Raw genomic sequence first — 16,326 nt, forward strand, 5'->3', positions numbered from 1 at the left:
GAGAAAGCGCTTTTCGGAAAGAAAAATTGTTAAATTCTGCCTGAAATGGGCCTTTTGAGTCTTTTCCGATTCCTTTTGTTTTTCCTAAAATTAAGTACAACTGCCTTTTCTTCCATTTCTCTTCAGCATAAACATCTGTCCTACTTCAATGTATCTATTCCCTTTTCTCTTATACCACACCATGAAAATACATGATGACAATAGCAGGTTCGTTTCGTGTTTTTTCCATATGGGTCCAATTTTCTCCATTTATGTAGATACAGGAAGGCCCAGATGTTCAACTAGTATAAAGCGAATATCTTTGAACAAACATGATGGGGCCTCTTCCTCTCCTTCAAGTATTTGAGGTGAGATTGGCAACCTCCAGTTTGGGCAACAATTTTAATCTTCCTGGAACACGACCAGCTATGTTGTCTACAGCAGGCTGTAATCTGTGAGATTCATAGTTAACTCCAGGGTCTTTGTTTTTATTTCTAATTTCCACAGTTTAAGTGCTACTATGCATTGCTAAACATTAAAATCACAGCATATACATAACCGGACAAGCTACGTGAATCGATTATAATATTCCCAAATCCACTGAGTGTACTAAGTCAGAATCCTGGGCATTACAGCACCCAGAGTTGGTATTTTTAAAACATGCTCCCCTAGTGTCCTTGATGCAAGCCAGGTTGGGGAACTGCTTTCTATTCTACAGTTGTTAGCAAGTAAACCAGAACAGCCCCTCAAGTTTCTGACCAAGGTGTGCCTCTGCGGACATGTTCATGCGTTTGGAAGGTGGGCACAGCATCATGTTATATGATGCATAGGGAAAACCCTTTTCAGATGAACTAAAATTTCTCTAATTTATTTCATAACCAATAAAAGTAGAAATGAGACCCAAACTTCCAACCACTCAGAAAGATGAACAAGGCAATGAGTTGGCAGATTATAGAACCAAACCAAGGAAGACAGGGGATGCAGAGAGCACTGTGTCTCTCCACTTGTCTCTTTACATTTACACCTGCCAACTCCACGCCACTTAGCAAGTTCCTTCAGCTCACAAAGTCAAGAACCCATAGCTTGTTCTAGACAATCTCCCCAGCCCGCAACCTCATTCTTCACCTTTGACGCATGTTTTAACATGCCTTGTCCTCAACTTTTAAATTCAGGATTACTGCAGTTCCTGTTTGTTGTGCGTGGAAATGAATCCACTATTATCCAGAGGAATGAAGTTTCAATCAATCACTGGCCTTCGCTCCATGGGTTGGGGATCTAGTCATTGCCATGAAGCTTTGGGTGTAGGTTGCAGACATGGCTGCAGATCCCTTGTTGTGGACTGTGGTGTAGGCTGGTAGCTGTAGCTCTTACTCTAAACCCTTTATCCTGAAAACTTCCATATGCCTGGCAGGTGTGGTCCCTAAAAAGCGAGGAGTAATCTGGCTAATATAATAATAATATACTGTAGATAGCAGGTAATATATAATAATAATAATAGATAATAATAATTCAGGATTATTGATTCTAATAGTCACTCTCTGCAGCTGAATTTCATATCTTTCTGCCCTAAGAATCTCCATGTCAACATTCTTGTTTTTTGTCCCTCATTGCTTTTGCTTCTAACTTACTACTTCCTTTGGTTTTGGTGAAAACATCTTTCTTAGAAACAAGTTCCTAGAGAAATTCCTGCTGGGATAGGAGGGATATAAGGACTGCAGATATGTGGAGCTAAACTTTTATGAAGAAATAAAGTGACTATGGCTAACTCGTGACAAACTATGTGCAATAGAGAAATCTTCTGAGATTAAGTATTAATATGCTGGTTACAACACAAAAGTGCAGCGTTCAGCCTCTTCGTCAGATTTATCAAGCGGGGGAGCCAATAGTGCAGAGCCATTTGATGTATCGACAGAGCCCCGACGACAAAAGCAGAAATCAAGACAGCCTGGGTCAGCCAGAAGGGAATCCAATCACTACCCAGGGATTTATATCTTTTTTTATAATGAATTATGCTTAAATTAATTAGAAACTCATGTTTAGCTCTCACTGCATAGGTTTCAGGAACTCTCAGGAAACCTATGAGCAATAAACTTCCGTAGATCGTATTTAAGACAGAAAACAGGACAAGTACTAGAATTATGACATTTTTAACTTTTTTGTCATTTTCTTATTTTTGGTTTAGGGCTATACCTTTGGCATTGGAAATTCCTGGGCTGGGGTCAAATCGGAGGGCCTGTGCCATTGCCCACGGCAATCCGAATCCAGGCCCTCATCTATGACTTATGCTTTGTGGCTTGCGGCAATGTCCCAGATTCTTAACACACTGGAGCAAGGCCAGAGGTTGAACATGCATCCTCATGGAGACAAATGCAAGTCCCAACCCTCTGCAGTATAATGGGAATGCCCTTAAATTTTTTTGAATTTATTATATTTACAGTTGTTTACCCATCATACGACATAATTTTACAGCATTCTACCCAAAAAACCCACCAGCCCGCCCCCAACTGTCTCTTTTGGTAACCAGAAGTTTTGTCAAAGTCTGTGAGTCAGTTTTCTAGTTTTGTTCTGCAAATAAGTTCACATTGTATCCTTCTAAGTGATGCATATCATGTTTTGTGTCTGACGTCTGACTAACTTTTTTTAAGCATGATAATTCTATTTCCATCATGTTGCTTGCAATGCCATTATTTCATTCCTTTTTTATGACTACGTAATAGTCCATTGTGTGGTATGTGACCATATCTTGTTTTTTAATCATTCTGTAGTGTATTTTTTCATTGTAGTTGATTTACAATGCCCTGCTAATTTCTGCTGAACAGAAAATGACCCATTTTTGGCACATATATACATTCTTTGTTTCTCAATTATCCTCCATTCGATCCATCACACGTTCCTTGTGCTGTAGAGAAGGATCCCATGCCCATGACACTCCAAATGCAACTGTTGCTAAAAATTTTTTAAGAAGCAGCTTATTGAAGGAATATTGACAACTGCAACACATTTAAATTATCAATTGGATAAGTTTTTGACATTTGTATATACCCATGCACCATCCAGACCACATCATATATGAATACGGCCAGTCCTCTCAAATTTCTTTTGTCTTTTTTTGTGTGATCCCTGGTCCTATTTTTCCCACCCCAAGCGTATAATCTCAAGCAGCGTCTGTTTTAACTGCTCACTATGATTAGTTCTTTTTCTAGAACATTATATTAGGGCAAAATCATATTATATATACTCTTTTTTGTGTGACTACTTCACTGAGCCAAGACTCATCATTTTTTGTGTGATCATAATTTAATTCATTCTCAATTGCTGACAGAAATAGTTCCATTGTTCAAAGGGAAAGAAAAGCATATATCATGGAGGTATTTATCCATGTCATCTGTTGGTAAATATTTAAGTCATTTCCGGTTTTGGAAATTAAAATAAACCTATGATGTTCAAGATTATTTTTAAATGGTCAAGTTTTTTTTTTTATATATTTTTTATTTTCTCACTGTACGCAAGGGGGTCGGTTATCCTTACATGTACACATTACAATTACATTTTTCCCCACCCTTTGTTCTGTTGCAACATGAGTATCTAGACAAAGTTCCTCCATGCTATTCAGCTGGATTTTCCTTGTAATCTATTCTAAGTTGTGTCTGAGTAAGCCCACGCTCCTGATCCCTCCCACTCTTCCCCCCTCCCCCTCCCATCAGGCGCCACAAAGTCGTCTCTTCTCCAAGTCCATGATTTTCTTTTTCTGAGGATGAATTTTCATTTGTGCTGATATTAGATTCCAGTTATGAGTATAGCATATGGTATTTGTCTTTGTCTTTCTGGCTCATTTCACTCACTATGAGAGTCTCTAGTTCCATCCTGTTGCTGCAAATTGGCATTATGGTCATTCTTTTTTTATGGCTGAGGAGTAATTCCAATGTGGTATAATACCACCTCTTCCGAATCCAATCATCTGTCGATGGACATTTGGGTTGTTTCCATGTCCGGCTATTGTGAATAGTGCTGCATCTCTCTCAAACAACAACAAAAGTGCGCAGCGCCGCCAGGGCCCAACAAGCAGGTACGGGGGGGGGGGGGAGGGGGGGGGGGGGGGGAGGGAGAGGGGGGGGGGAGGCGCGGGCCGGCCTTTTTAGGATAAGGTGAAGTAAAAGGAAGGGAATGAGTAATGTAAGATCTGGAGTTTTGTGGAGGGAAATGAATACTTTGCGTCCAGCAGAAAAAGTAAACATTTGAGGTGACGGCGGAGTAATAGCGCGCTTTTGGTCCCTTCAGACCACTTTATTGGAAGTAGAGGGTGGCGGCCTTAACGTTTCAGACTGCGGCTAGTAAGCACACTAGGGAAAAATGCGCGGGGAGGGGAACGGAGAGGGATCCGGAGTAGAGGCGGGGTCGGAACTTAGATGGACGAGCCGGCTAGTTTATACTTTAGGGAGGGGCTAAAAGTGGGAGGATGTGGGGATAGTGCGCGAAAGTAGAAAAGGAATAAGGAGCGAATCCTAAATAGGGACTTGGAAAAGAAGGAGTAAGAAAGGAGGGTGGGGGCTTTAAATAGTCGATATTGCAATGTTTTATTCCGCACTAGGGGTTTATGTGGCTGGGAGGCGCCAGAGTGCACTAGTCTCGCGACGCAAGATCAAATACGGCTACGGTGTGAGGCTAGCAGATAATCGACGATCGTTTGAAGTCATGCGAGATTGAGGGCGGTGCGTAGAAGCAGGTGCGTAGAGGAGGGGGGTTCTACCCCGGGCCGAGCTTCGGTTTGTCTTGTACCTCCGTGTTCGTCTCAGGGGGGGCCTGGTCGCTTGTGGATCTGTGGGTATTGTTGTAATTTTCAATCAGCTGAAGTATACCGTATTCATCGACAACTTCGGGTCTCGTGAAGGTTGTGTAAAAGATACCTTAGGAGGGGAGCGGCCGATACTGATAATAAGATGTTAGATTAGACACTGTCCGCATTTAGACTTCCCGATTTTTCATCCGACTCGTTTTAGGGAGTTAACTGTGTCGGAAATTTTAATTGGGGGCGCTGGACAGCTCGAGTGAGGAGCATACTTTTATTGCATCTGAGCGTCGTTTGATAGTGCTCTTCATAATTTCCCCGCGGCGTAAAGGAAGCGAAACCTTCTGTGGGGAATGGATGAAACAAGAGGAGACGTAAGTGCCTACTTGGCCGAATGGGAAGAAACGTGAAGCAAGAAATCCAAGTCAATTAGGAGAGAACTGGGGGTAGTTCCTTCCCTTGGGGGGGTAGAGGGGAGGTTGACGCGGGTGAAGGTTCTTGCTACTCGTGTAGCAGGTAAGACGCGGTGAATGCCGGTAGTCTCTTTTAAAGTCGTTTTTGAAAGATGATTGTTTTCGTGAACTTCGTAGTTTTTGTTTTAGTAAGAATACCGCCAGCGGATGGAGGACGATGTCCTTTTATGTCTGGCTGCGACTGTGCGCTTGAGGTGTTACACAGGCATAGCTTTTCTCTAAAATCGTGGTGGTTGAATTTCCGGGGTGCTGAGTTTAGTGTTGACAAGGACCCCTTGGTGCCCCAGGGGTGAGAAGCCTGGCCTCAGGTGATGGCAGGATTATTTAGGCTTATGGTAATAGTTTGTCATCTGTGTTGTGTGCGCTCGGCGGAATGAATTATCTGTGTCAGGCTTATTAGTGTAAATAGCTCTAACTTGTGGGCTGCCGGGTCGAATTAAGGCGGGCATGGGTAATCAGACGAACTAATTTGCACACTGAGGTGTATGCTTCCTTTCGACCCCGTCAGACCTCATTTAGGAACTATTGTATATGTGTAGGCATGAGACGCCCGTGTGGTAATTCTTTCCTCCTTACAGAAGGCTGGGTACTCTGTGAAGCTCAGAAGCGAAACCACGTCAAAGAGAGTCTAAATCACTAAGAAGAGCAATGGAAAAGACTAATGTTAAAGAAAGGGGAGGTGGGATTGGGGGAGGCTGGGGGAGAGGGGCCGGAGAGGATCGGATAGGGGAAAAGGAGGGAAGGGGGGATAAAGGAGACGAAGAGGAGAACTGAAGGACGAGGGGGTAAGCGAGTAAGAAAGTGAAGAGGGAGCAAGTCGGCGTTGGGTGGCCGTTGTAAACCAGGCGTTTATGAGAGACTAAGGCGCAGGAGTAGTTTTACTAGGGTGCAGGATGTGACATGAAGTGACAGATTGGTAGAATGGGCAGGAAGAACTTGGGGGGCGTTACCAGCTACGTTACAATTCCAATAGCGCGAGAGAGCGGCGGTACGGAGAAAAGAGAATGGTGGGGAGGGGGGGGGGGATGGCGGGGCTCAGGGAGAAAGCAAGAGAAGAAGAAGAATAGTGGGGCGAAGGAGGGGAAGAAGGGGTGGCGGAACAAGTCACGAGGACAATAGGGGTGAAAAATAAGGAGCGGCCGAATAACGGTTCTGTTGGTGACGGCGTTAGGTGAAGAGGTCAGTTGGACTACAGGAAAAAGCGCTGAAGAATAGAGTGGTGGTGGGTGTTCGTGGTACTGGCAGTTCATAGAAAGGGCGGTTTTATTTTGATGAAGCGAGTTGTGTCCCAACCGGATGATACTTTGGAGAATGTATGGGCGTAAGCTTCTTATGTCCGGTTTCCATTGTACGCGTCTCGATGCTGTACACTGGAGTATGACACGGGGGGAGACGAAGGGGAATAATTTGTGGGGTTAGATAGAAGTGCTGTATTCGGCCGTAGATACAGTGTTTGAGGGGCGAACGCAGGAAAAGGAGCGTAGGAGGAAGGCAGCGTACCTGGGTCAGGTTTGTATAAATAATGTTGAGTAAGGAGGTAGCAGGGAAGTGGTATTGAATTGACGGATGAGTCGTTCGGGTCGAGGAATATTCCGTAGGAGGGGGGGGTTAGGTCGGGATAGTCATTAGGATATGTGGGACCCAAGAGGGGTAATGGCGAGAGGCTGCGAACGGCGGGGTGCATTTGAATGCTCCCGGTACAGAAGCAAGCCCGGTTTGTTGTCTTTTTACTGCTCGTTGTTTTTTACGCCTCAGGGGTTTGTATCGACCACCCCCTCTCTCACCTTTACCACTTGTTTACCACGCAGAATTTATTAGAGGGCAAATAAATGAATTGTATTGAGCGCTGTCCAGAGGGAGGGTGGGTGAAACGGGGGAAGGATATAAATAATCCAAAAAGAGGAACTTGTGAGGGCAGGAACATAGTAGTTACATCCCCTTGTGAAATGCTTTGAAACTAGAGGCAGTTATGAGCGCACGGCGGAGGATCTATGCTTAGAAAGTGCGAAAGGGAACCGATCAAGGGGGTGGGATTGTGACTTTTGAGGAAGGCTATGAAGGTTTGTTATTGGCGATGCCGAGCCCTTGACGCCCTGCAGTGGGTCGGTCCCGCACAGCGAGCCACCCGCCCGCGTGGAGCGCTTCGCCCAGGTCACCGCGCGGGGGCCTGGCAGAGTGGGGAGGTGGGCGGCCAGGCACCTCACTCAGGTGGCAGTGCCTGGAGGCTGCTAGGCGTTGTCCTCCTCGCCGCGGCCCCTCTCTGCGAGCGAGCCTCTTCCTGGGCTGCCTCGGCCCTCCCCCCCGCCGACGGAGGGCTTTGATGAGGCCCGGCGGCCGCGTGCTTGCCAGGAAGGCCCGGGGCTTGAGGCCCTGGAAGGCCTGGCCCATTCAGGAGTCCCGGCTGTTTGGGGAAATGTCCCACGACCTGTGGGGGTTTGAGCCGTGTCTCCCGCCCGCCTTGGGTGTCCCGGTTGGTGTGTGGTCGTGACTGGGACGGGCTTGGTGCGGGCAGGAACCGCCGGGTAGCGACCACGTCTTGGTCAGGGGGTTTCTCCGTACTGGTGGGCACGGGAACGGCTTCGGGGGTCTTACGGGCGCTGAGGGGATTCCGCGTTACGGAGAGGTCAAGGGGAGTTGGTGGCCGTCACCCTTCGTCAGGGCAGGGTAGCATCAGTGCTCCCGTGCTGGGGTTCCTGGAGACCCGGCTGGCAGGGACAGACTCTTCTGAGGGCAAGTGGCTGATCTTTCGTCGGATGGGCCCAGCCAAGGAGAGAAACCTAAGGCGCGCGCACGTGGTCGCCAGAGAAAGGGTGACAGCGGGTGGGACCAGAGAGAGAGAGAGAGAGAGAGAGAGAGAGAGAAGAGGAAGGGAGACGAGCGAGAGGGAGAAGAGGGAAGACACAAGGTAGCGAGAGGTTTTCCGAAGGGTCGGTGAGTCCTGGCGGAAGTCCTGAGGCAGAGGAGGTGCCAGGGGTTTGAGTTTCCCGGTCGTGTCAGGGGTGTGGAGCCGGTAGCCGCAGTGGCCCTGAACGTGCCTCCGGGGGGCACCTTGTTGCTGTGTTGGGCGGCGGGGAGCCGGCCTTCGGGATCCATGTTTGGGGCCCTGGGACGTGGGAGAATGCCGGGGCCTCTCTCTCTGCCCCTGGCACGCCTCTGTGCAGGGCCTTCCTTCCCCCCCCGGCCCCCACGGCGGGTCCGTGTGGCTGCAGACACCCAGAAAGAGGGGAGGCCCGGGAGGCTGGGGAGCCGTGGAAGCCCGATGCAGTGCGGGTCTCCAGGTGGAGGGGCCCTGGTCCCCTGGCGCCAGCGTGGCCCTTCCTCCTTGTGGAAACCCTTGTGGTGTGTGTGCCCTCTCGCCCTGACCCAGGAGAGCAGCGTGGCGGACCCCTGATCTTGTCGCGTGCCACCGAGCGAGGCCGAGGAGCTCCCGCAGACCAGTGGGCGTGCCGTCCTTGTCGCGGCTCTGTGGAGACCTGGCGATGGTGAGCGGCCCCTGTCCTCAGTGGTGGAGAACTCGCCCTTGGGGCGCTCGTCTGTCGGGAGCCCCGGGCCACCCCCGCTTCTCGCGGGCTTTGGCCCCGGCAGGCCAGCTCCGGGGGCTGAGGGAGCGTCCCTTCCTGCCCATGCTCGTCTGTCTGGCCCGCCCCCAACCTGCCGTGTGGACTTGGATCTCCAGGTGCGGAGGCGGTGAATGTGCCTTCTGGCGGCGCAGCCCGTGCTCGGATCGATGATGACTCCCTCTAAAGCATTCCTTGGAAATCTGAACAAAATGAGTGAGAACTCACTACCGTCTCCTCATCGAAACTGAGGTCCAGCACGTGGCTGCCACCGGGGGCTGGGCGGGGAGGGTCCCTGGGCCTCGGCGCCTTTGTGTGTCAGCAGCCACTCGGGTGAGGTCTGGGGAAGGCGGCCGCCTGCCGGGCCCAGGAAGCATGGGGAACGGCGCCCGGCGCTGGCCTCGGGGGAGAGGCCGCGCGCCCAGCTGCTGGAGATCCCGGCGCCTCCCGCCGGCCTTGGGGGGTTTCCCAGGCCGTCCCGTGGGCCGAAAGTTGGGCCCGGCACCCGAGGCAAGTGTGCGGCCCTAGGGTCCCAGGGGGCGTCCTGGCCCAGGCCCGCGCCCTTCTCAGTCTCCTGTGGGGAGACGGGATCCCGGCAGGGTAGTGTTCTCTTTCTGCTCTGGGGACCCCTGAGGGCCACCTGCTGCAGGGGTCTGTGGTAGCGGGGGCTCTTGGGAGGCGGGAGCCTGGGAACCCTGAGGGCGCTCCCCTGGGACGTCCAGGGATGTTGGCCCGGAGGCTGGGGCTGGGTGGCGAGATGGGGGCACCTGAAGTGGTGAGCGACAGGCGGGCAGAGGGAGCCTGCCGGGGACGTGGGTGGACAGGCCCACGTCTGGATGGGCGGGGGGCTCTGGAGGAGGTGCCCTGGCCTCAAGTGGCATGGCGTCAGCGGCTGTGGAGGCCCGGTAGGGAAGGACCGCGCGGGCAGGGGGGGGCCGGTCTTGCATGTGGCCTCTCCTCTGGGGGCTGGCTCCCCGTAGGGGTCTGGGGAAGGCAGCCGCCAGGTCCGGGCCGCGGCGGTGACCGCACCTTGGGGGGGTCCTTTGGAGGCCACGGCGGGAGTCCTTCCCGGTGCACGGTCTGCCTCTCACTGGAGGGTGCGATGCCGAGCCTTGGACGCCCTGCAGTGGGTGGTCTCCCCGGCACAGCGAGCCACCCGCGCCGCGTGGAGCGCTTCGCCCAGGTCACCGCGCGGGGCCTGGGCAGAGCGGGGAGGGGGCGCCAGGCACCTCACTCAGGTGGCAGTGCCTGGGAGGCTGCTAGGGGCGGGTGTCCGGGTCCTGCCGCGGGCGGCCTCATGGCGAGCGGAGACGGGAGGCCTGGGCTTGGGCAGCGGTGGCGGTGCCCTGGCCCCGCCAGCGACGGAGGGCTTTGATGACCCCGCGGCCGCTGCTTGCCAGGAAGCCCGGGCTTGAGGCCCTGGCCTCCCCATTCGGATTCCCGGCTGTTTGGGAAATGTCCCACGACCTGTGGGGGTTTGAGCCGTGTCTCCCGCCCGCCTTGGGTGTCCCGGTTGGTGTGTGGTCGTGACTGGGACGGGCTTGGTGCGGGCAGGAACCGCCGGGTAGCGACCACGTCTTGGTCAGGGGGTTTCTCCCGTACTGGTGGGCACGGGAACGGCTTCGGGGGTCTTACGGGCGCTGAGGGGATTCCGCGTTACGAGAGTCAAGGGAGTTGGTGGCCGTCACCCTTCGTCAGGGCAGGGTAGCATCAGTGCTCCCGTGCTGGGGTTCCTGGAGACCCGGCTGGCAGGGACAGACTCTTCTGAGGGCAAGTGGCTGATCTTTCGTCGGATGGGCCCAGCCAAGGAGAGAAACCTAAGGCGCGCGCACGTGGTCGCCAGAGAAAGGGTGACAGCGGGTGGGACCGAGAGAGAGAGAGGAGAGAGAGAGAGAAGAGAGAGAGAGGGAGAGCGAGCGAGAGAGGAGAGAGAGGGAGAGAACAAAGGTAGCGAGAGGTTTTCCGAAGGGTCGGTGAGTCCTGGCGGAAGTCCTGAGGAGGAGGTGCCAGGGGTTTGAGTTTCCCGGTCGTGTCAGGGGTGTGGAGCCGGTAGCCGCAGTGGCCCTGAACGTGCCTCCGGGGGGCACCTTGTTGCTGTGTTGGGCGGCGGGGAGCCGGCCTTCGGGATCCATGTTTGGGGCCCTGGGACGTGGGAGAATGCCGGGGCCTCTCTCTCTGCCCCTGGCACGCCTCTGTGCAGGCCGTGCCTTCCCCCCCCCCGGCCCCCACGCAGGGTCCGTGTGGCTGCAGACACCCAGAAAGAGGGGAGGCCCGGGAGGCTGGGGGCCGTGGAAGCCCGATGCAGTGCGGGTCTCCAGGTGGGGGGGCCCTGGTCCCCTGGCGCCAGCGTGGCCCTTCCTCCTTGTGGAAACCCTTGTGGTGTGTGTGCCCTCTCGCCCTGACCCAGAGAGCAGCGTGGCGAGACCCGATCTTGTCGCGTGCCACCGAGCGAGGCCGAGGAGCTCCCGCAGACCAGTGGGCGTGCCGTCCTTGTCGCGGCTCTGTGGAGACCTGGCGATGGTGAGCGGCCCCTGTCCTCAGTGGTGGAGAACTCGCCCTTGGGGCGCTCGTCTGTCGGGAGCCCCGGCCACCCCCTTCCGCGGGCTTGGGCCCCGGCAGGCCAGCTCCGGGGGCGTGAGGGGGAGAGCGTCCCGTCCTGCCCAGTGGCTCGTCTCTGGCCCCCCCCAACCTGCCTATGGACTTTCTCCCGGCGGTGAATGTGCCTTCTGGCGCGCAGCCCTTGCTCGGATCGATGATGACTCCCTCTAAAGCATTCCTGGAAATCTGAACAAAATGAGTGAGAACTCACTACCGTCTCCTCATCGAAACTGAGGTCCAGCACGTGGCTGCCACCGGGGCTGGCGGGAGGTGTCCTGCCTCCTCGGCGCCTTTGTGTGTCAGCAGCCACTCGGGTGAGGTCTGGGGAAGGGGGCCGCCTGCCGGGCCCAGGAAGCATGGGAACGGCGCCCGCTCGGGCCTCGGGGAGAGGCCGCCGCCCGAGCTTGCTGGAATCCCGGGCGGCCTCCCCCGCCGCCTTGGTTTTCCAGCCGTCCCTGGCCGAATTTTGGGCCCGCACCCGAGGCAAGTGTGCGGCCCTAGGGTCCCAGGGGGCGTCCTGGCCCAGGCCCGGCCCCTTCTCAGGCTCCTGTGGGAACGGATCCCGGCAGGGTAGTGTTCTCTTTCTTCTGCTCTGGGGACCCCTGAGGGCCACCTGCTGCAGGGGGTCTGTGGTAGCGGGGGCTCTTGGGAGGGCGGGAGCCTGAAACCCTGAGGGCGCTCCCCTGGGACGTCCAGGGATGTTGCCCGGGCTGGGCTGGGTGGGAGATGGGGGCACCTGAAGTGGTGAGCGACGGCGGGCAGAGGAGCCTGCCGGGGACGTGGGTGGACAGGCCCACGTCTGGATGGGCGAGGGCTCTGGAGGAGGTGCCCTGGCCTCAATGGCATGGCGTCAGCGGCTGTGGGAGGCCGGTAGGGAAGGACCGCGCGGGCAGGGGCGGGGCCGGTCTTGCATGTGGCCTCTCCTCTGGGGGCGTGCTCCCCGTAGGGGTCTGGGGAAGGCAGCCGCCAGGTCCCTGGGCCGCGGCGGTGACCGCACCTTGGAGGGGTCCTTTGGGAGGCCACGGGTCGGAGTCCTTCCCGGTGCACGGTCTGCCTCTCACTGGAGGGTGCGATGCCGACCCCTTGGACGCCCTGCAGTGGGTCTGGTCTGCCGGCGCCGACGCAGCCACCCGCCCGGGGCGCTTCGCCCAGGTCACCGCGCGCCTGGGAGTGGGCGGCCAGGCACCTCACTCAGGTGGCAGTGCCTGGGAGGCTGCTAGGGGCGGTGTGTCCGGTCCTGCGCGGGGCGGCCTCATGGCGAGCGGAGACGGGAGGCCTGGGCTTGGGCAGCGGTGGCGGTGCCCTGGCCCCGCCAGCGACGGAGGGCTTTGATGAGGCCCGGCGGCCGCGTGCTTGCCAGGAAGGCCCGGGGCTTGAGGCCCTGGAAGGCCTGGCCCATTCAGGAGTCCCGGCTGTTTGGGGAAATGTCCCACGACCTGTGGGGGTTTGAGCCGTGTCTCCCGCCCGCCTTGGGTGTCCGTGTTGTGTGTCGGGACTGGGACGGGCTGGGTGCGGGCAGGAACCGCCGGGTAGCGACCACGTCTTGGTCAGGGGGTTTCTCCGTACTGGTGGGCACGGGAACGGCTTCGGGGGTCTTACGGGCGCTGAGGGGATTCCGCGTTACGGAGAGGTCAAGGGGAGTTGGTGGCCGTCACCCTTCGTCAGGGCAGGGTAGCATCAGTGCTCCCGTGCTGGGGTTCCTGGAGACCCGGCTGGCAGGGACAGACTCTTCTGAGGGCAAGTGGCTGATCTTTCGTCGGATGGGCCCAGCCAAGGAGAGAAACCTAAGGCGCGCACGTGGTCGCCAGAGAAAGGGTGACAGCGGGTGGGACCGAGAGAGAAGAGAGAGAGAGAGAGAGAGAGAGAGAGAGGGAGAGCGAGCGAGAGAGCGAGAGAGAGGGAGAGAACAAAGGTAGCGAGAGGTTTTCCGAAGGGTCGGTGAGTCCTGGCGGAAGTCCTGAGGCAGAGGAGGTGCCAGGGGTTTGAGTTTCCCGGTCGTGTCAGGGGTGTGGAGCCGGTAGCCGCAGTGGCCCTGAACGTGCCTCCGGGGGGCACCTTGTTGCTGTGTTGGGCGGCGGGGAGCCGGCCTTCGGATCCATGTTTGGGGCCCTGGGACGTGGGAGAATGCCGGGGCCTCTCTCTCTGCCCCTGGCACGCCTCTGTGCAGGCCGTGCTTCCCCCCCCCCGGCCCCCACGCAGGGTCCGTGTGGCTGCAGACACCCAGAAAGAGGGGAGGCCCGGGAGGCTGGGGAGCCGTGGAAGCCCGATGCAGTGCGGGTCTCCAGGTGGAGGGGCCCTGGTCCCCTGGCGCCAGCGTGGCCCTTCCTCCTTGTGGAAACCCTGTGGTTGTGTGTCCCTCCTCTCGCCCTGACCCAGGAGAGCAGCGTGGCGGACCGCTGATCTTGTCGCGTGCCACCGAGCGAGGCCGAGGAGCTCCCGCAGACCAGTGGGCGTGCCGTCCTTGTCGCGGCTCTGTGGAGACCTGGCGATGGTGAGCGGCCCCTGTCCTCAGTGGTGGAGAACTCGCCCTTGGGGCGCTCGTCTGTCGGGAGCCCCGGGCCACCCCCGCTTCTCGCGGGCTTTGGCCCCGGCAGGCCAGCTCCGGGGGCGTGAGGGGGGGAGCGTCCCGTCCTGCCCAGTGGCTCGTCTGTCTGGGCCCGCCCCCAAACGCTGCCGTGATGGAGCGGGTTGGATCTCCAGGTGCGGAGGCGGTGAATGTGCCTTCTGGCGGCGCAGCCCGTGCTCGGATCGATGATGACTCCCTCTAAAGCATTCCTTGGAAATCTGAACAAAATGAGTGAGAACTCACTACCGTCTCCTCATCGAAACTGAGGTCCAGCACGTGGCTGCCACCGGGGGCTGGGCGGGGAGGGTCCCTGGGCCTCGGCGCCTTTGTGTGTCAGCAGCCACTCGGGTGGGTCTGGGGAAGGCGGCCGCCGGCCGGGCCCAGGAAGCATGGGGAACGGCGCCCGGCGCTGGCCTCGGGGGAGAGGCCGCGCGCCCGAGCGTGCTGGAGATCCCGGGCGGCCTCCCGCCGGCCTTGGGGGGTTTCCCAGGCCGTCCCGTGGGCCGAAAGTTGGGCCCGGCACCCGAGGCAAGTGGGCGGCCCTAGGGTCCCAGGGGGCGTCCTGGCCCAGCCCGGCGCCCTTCTCAGGCTCCTGTGGGAGACGGGATCCCGGCAGGGTAGTGTTCTCTTTCTGCTCTGGGGACCCCTGAGGGCCCCCTGCTGCAGGGGTCTTGTGGTAGCGGGGGCTCTTGGGAGGGCGGAGCCTGGGAAACCCTGAGGGCGCTCCCCTGGGACGTCCAGGGATGTTGGCCCGGAGGCTGGGGCTGGGTGGCGAGATGGGGGCACCTGAAGTGGTGAGCGACAGGCGGGCAGAGGGAGCCTGCCGGGGACGTGGGTGGACAGGCCCGTCTGGATGGGCGAGGGGCTCTGGAGGAGGTGCCCTGGCCTCAAGTGGCATGGCGTCAGCGGCTGTGGGAGGCCCGGGTAGGGAAGGACCGCGCGGGCAGGGGCGGGGCCGGTCTTGCATGTGGCCTCTCCTCTGGGAGGCGTGGCTCCCCGTAGGGGTCTGGGGAAGGCAGCCGCCTCCCTGGCCGCGCGGTGACCGCACCGTGAGGGGTCCTTTGGGAGGCCACGGGTCGGAGTCCTTCCCGGTGCACGGTCCTCCCTCACTGGAGGTTGCGATGCCGAGCCCTTGGACGCCCTGCAGTGGGTGGTCTGCCCGGCACAGCAAGCCACCCCGGCCGCTGACCTCGCCCAGGTCACCCGCCCTGCGACAGGCCCAGGCACCTCACTCATGTGCATTGCCTGGGAGGCTGCTAGGGGCGGGTGTCCGTCCTCCGCGGGCGGCCTCATGGGCGCGGAGACGGGAGGCCTGGGCTTGGGCAGCGGTGGCGGTGCCCTGGCCCCGCCAGCGACGGAGGGCTTTGATGACCCGGCCCGCGTGCTTGCCAGGAAGCCCGGGCTTGAGGCCTGGAAGGCCTGGCCCATTCAGGAGTCCCGGCTGTTTGGGGAAATGTCCCACGACCTGTGGGGTTTGACCGTTGTCTCCCGCCCGCCTTGGGTGTCCCGGTTGGTGTGTGTCGACTGGACGGGCTTGTGGGCGGCAGGAACCGCCGGGTAGCGACCACGTCTTGGTCAGGGGGTTTCTCCCTACTGGTGGGCACGGGAACGGCTTCGGGGGTCTTACGGGCGCTGAGGGGATTCCGCGTTACGGAGAGGTCAAGGGGAGTTGGTGGCCGTCACCCTTCGTCAGGGCAGGGTAGCATCAGTGCTCCCGTGCTGGGGTTCCTGGAGACCCGGCTGGCAGGGACAGACTCTTCTGAGGGCAAGTGGCTGATCTTTCGTCGGATGGGCCCAGCCAAGGAGAGAAACCTAAGGCGCGCGCACGTGGTCGCCAGAGAAAGGGTGACAGCGGGTGGGACCGAGAGAGAGAGAGAGAGAGAGAGAGAGGGAGAGCGAGCGAGAGAGGGAGAGAGGGGAGAGGAGAGAACAAAGGTAGCGAGAGGTTTTCCGAAGGGTCTGTGAGTCCTGGCGGAAGTCCTGAGGCAGAGGAGGTGCCAGGGGTTTGAGTTTCCCGGTCGTGTCAGGGGTGTGGAGCCGGTAGCCGCAGTGGCCCTGAACGTGCCTCCGGGGGGCACCTTGTTGCTGTGTTGGGCGGCGGGGAGCCGGCCTTCGGGATCCATGTTTGGGGCCCTGGGACGTGGGAGAATGCCGGGGCCTCTCTCTCTGCCCCTGGCACGCCTCTGTGCAGGCCGTGCCTTCCCCCCCCCCGGCCCCCACGCAGGGTCCGTGTGGCTGCAGACACCCAGAAAGAGGGGAGGCCCGGGGAGGCTGGGGAGCCGTGGAAGCCCGATGCAGTGCGGGTCTCCAGGTGGAGGGGCCCTGGTCCCCTGGCGCCAGCGTGGCCCTTCCTCCTTGTGGAAACCC

The 16,326-nt window shown here is 57.9% G+C and overlaps 2 protein-coding genes and 3 non-coding genes across 5 annotated transcripts; 4 read left to right on the plus strand and 1 right to left on the minus strand.

Moving 5' to 3' along the window:
• Window positions 1-7,991: 7,991 nt before the first annotated feature.
• On the plus strand, window positions 7,992-14,301 carry LOC125120771 (uncharacterized). The gene is made up of 3 exons (XM_047769200.1): window positions 7,992-8,048; window positions 8,236-8,720; window positions 13,770-14,301. The coding sequence occupies exons 1-3, from the start codon at window positions 7,992-7,994 to the stop codon at window positions 14,146-14,148; spliced, it is 921 nt and encodes a 306-aa protein (XP_047625156.1). The 3' UTR covers window positions 14,149-14,301.
• On the plus strand, window positions 8,960-9,051 carry LOC125121719 (small nucleolar RNA SNORD116). Its single transcript, XR_007133587.1, has one exon. It is a non-coding gene; the product is annotated as a small nucleolar RNA SNORD116 (small nucleolar RNA).
• Window positions 11,542-11,632, plus strand: LOC125121724 (small nucleolar RNA SNORD116). The gene has a single exon (XR_007133592.1). It is a non-coding gene; the product is annotated as a small nucleolar RNA SNORD116 (small nucleolar RNA).
• Window positions 14,139-14,230, plus strand: LOC125121720 (small nucleolar RNA SNORD116). Its single transcript, XR_007133588.1, has one exon. It is a non-coding gene; the product is annotated as a small nucleolar RNA SNORD116 (small nucleolar RNA).
• LOC125120772 (skin secretory protein xP2-like) lies at window positions 14,293-15,252 on the minus strand. The gene has a single exon (XM_047769201.1). The coding sequence runs from the start codon at window positions 15,250-15,252 to the stop codon at window positions 14,293-14,295; it is 960 nt and encodes a 319-aa protein (XP_047625157.1).
• Window positions 15,253-16,326: the final 1,074 nt, after the last annotated feature.

Source organism: Phacochoerus africanus, chromosome 2 (assembly GCF_016906955.1).
Source record: "Phacochoerus africanus isolate WHEZ1 chromosome 2, ROS_Pafr_v1, whole genome shotgun sequence".
Lineage (NCBI taxonomy): Eukaryota > Metazoa > Chordata > Mammalia > Artiodactyla > Suidae > Phacochoerus > Phacochoerus africanus.

What these genes read in the sequence shown, in the direction of transcription:
- LOC125120771 (XM_047769200.1), top strand. Translation starts at nt 7,992, where the DNA reads ATGGGCCCAGCCAAGGAGAGAAACCTAAGGCGCGCGCACGTGGTCGCC. An exon ending in ACGTGGTCGCCAGAGAAAGG is followed by an intron (nt 8,049 to 8,235) that starts GTGACAGCGGGT and finishes CGGTCGTGTCAG; the next exon opens with GGGTGTGGAGCCGGTAGCCG. An exon ending in TCTGTGGAGACCTGGCGATG is followed by an intron (nt 8,721 to 13,769) that starts GTGAGCGGCCCC and finishes GCCCTGACCCAG; the next exon opens with GAGAGCAGCGTGGCGGACCG.
- LOC125120772 (XM_047769201.1), bottom strand. Translation starts at nt 15,252, where the DNA reads ATGAGGCCGCCCGCGGAGGACGGACACCCGCCCCTAGCAGCCTCCCAG.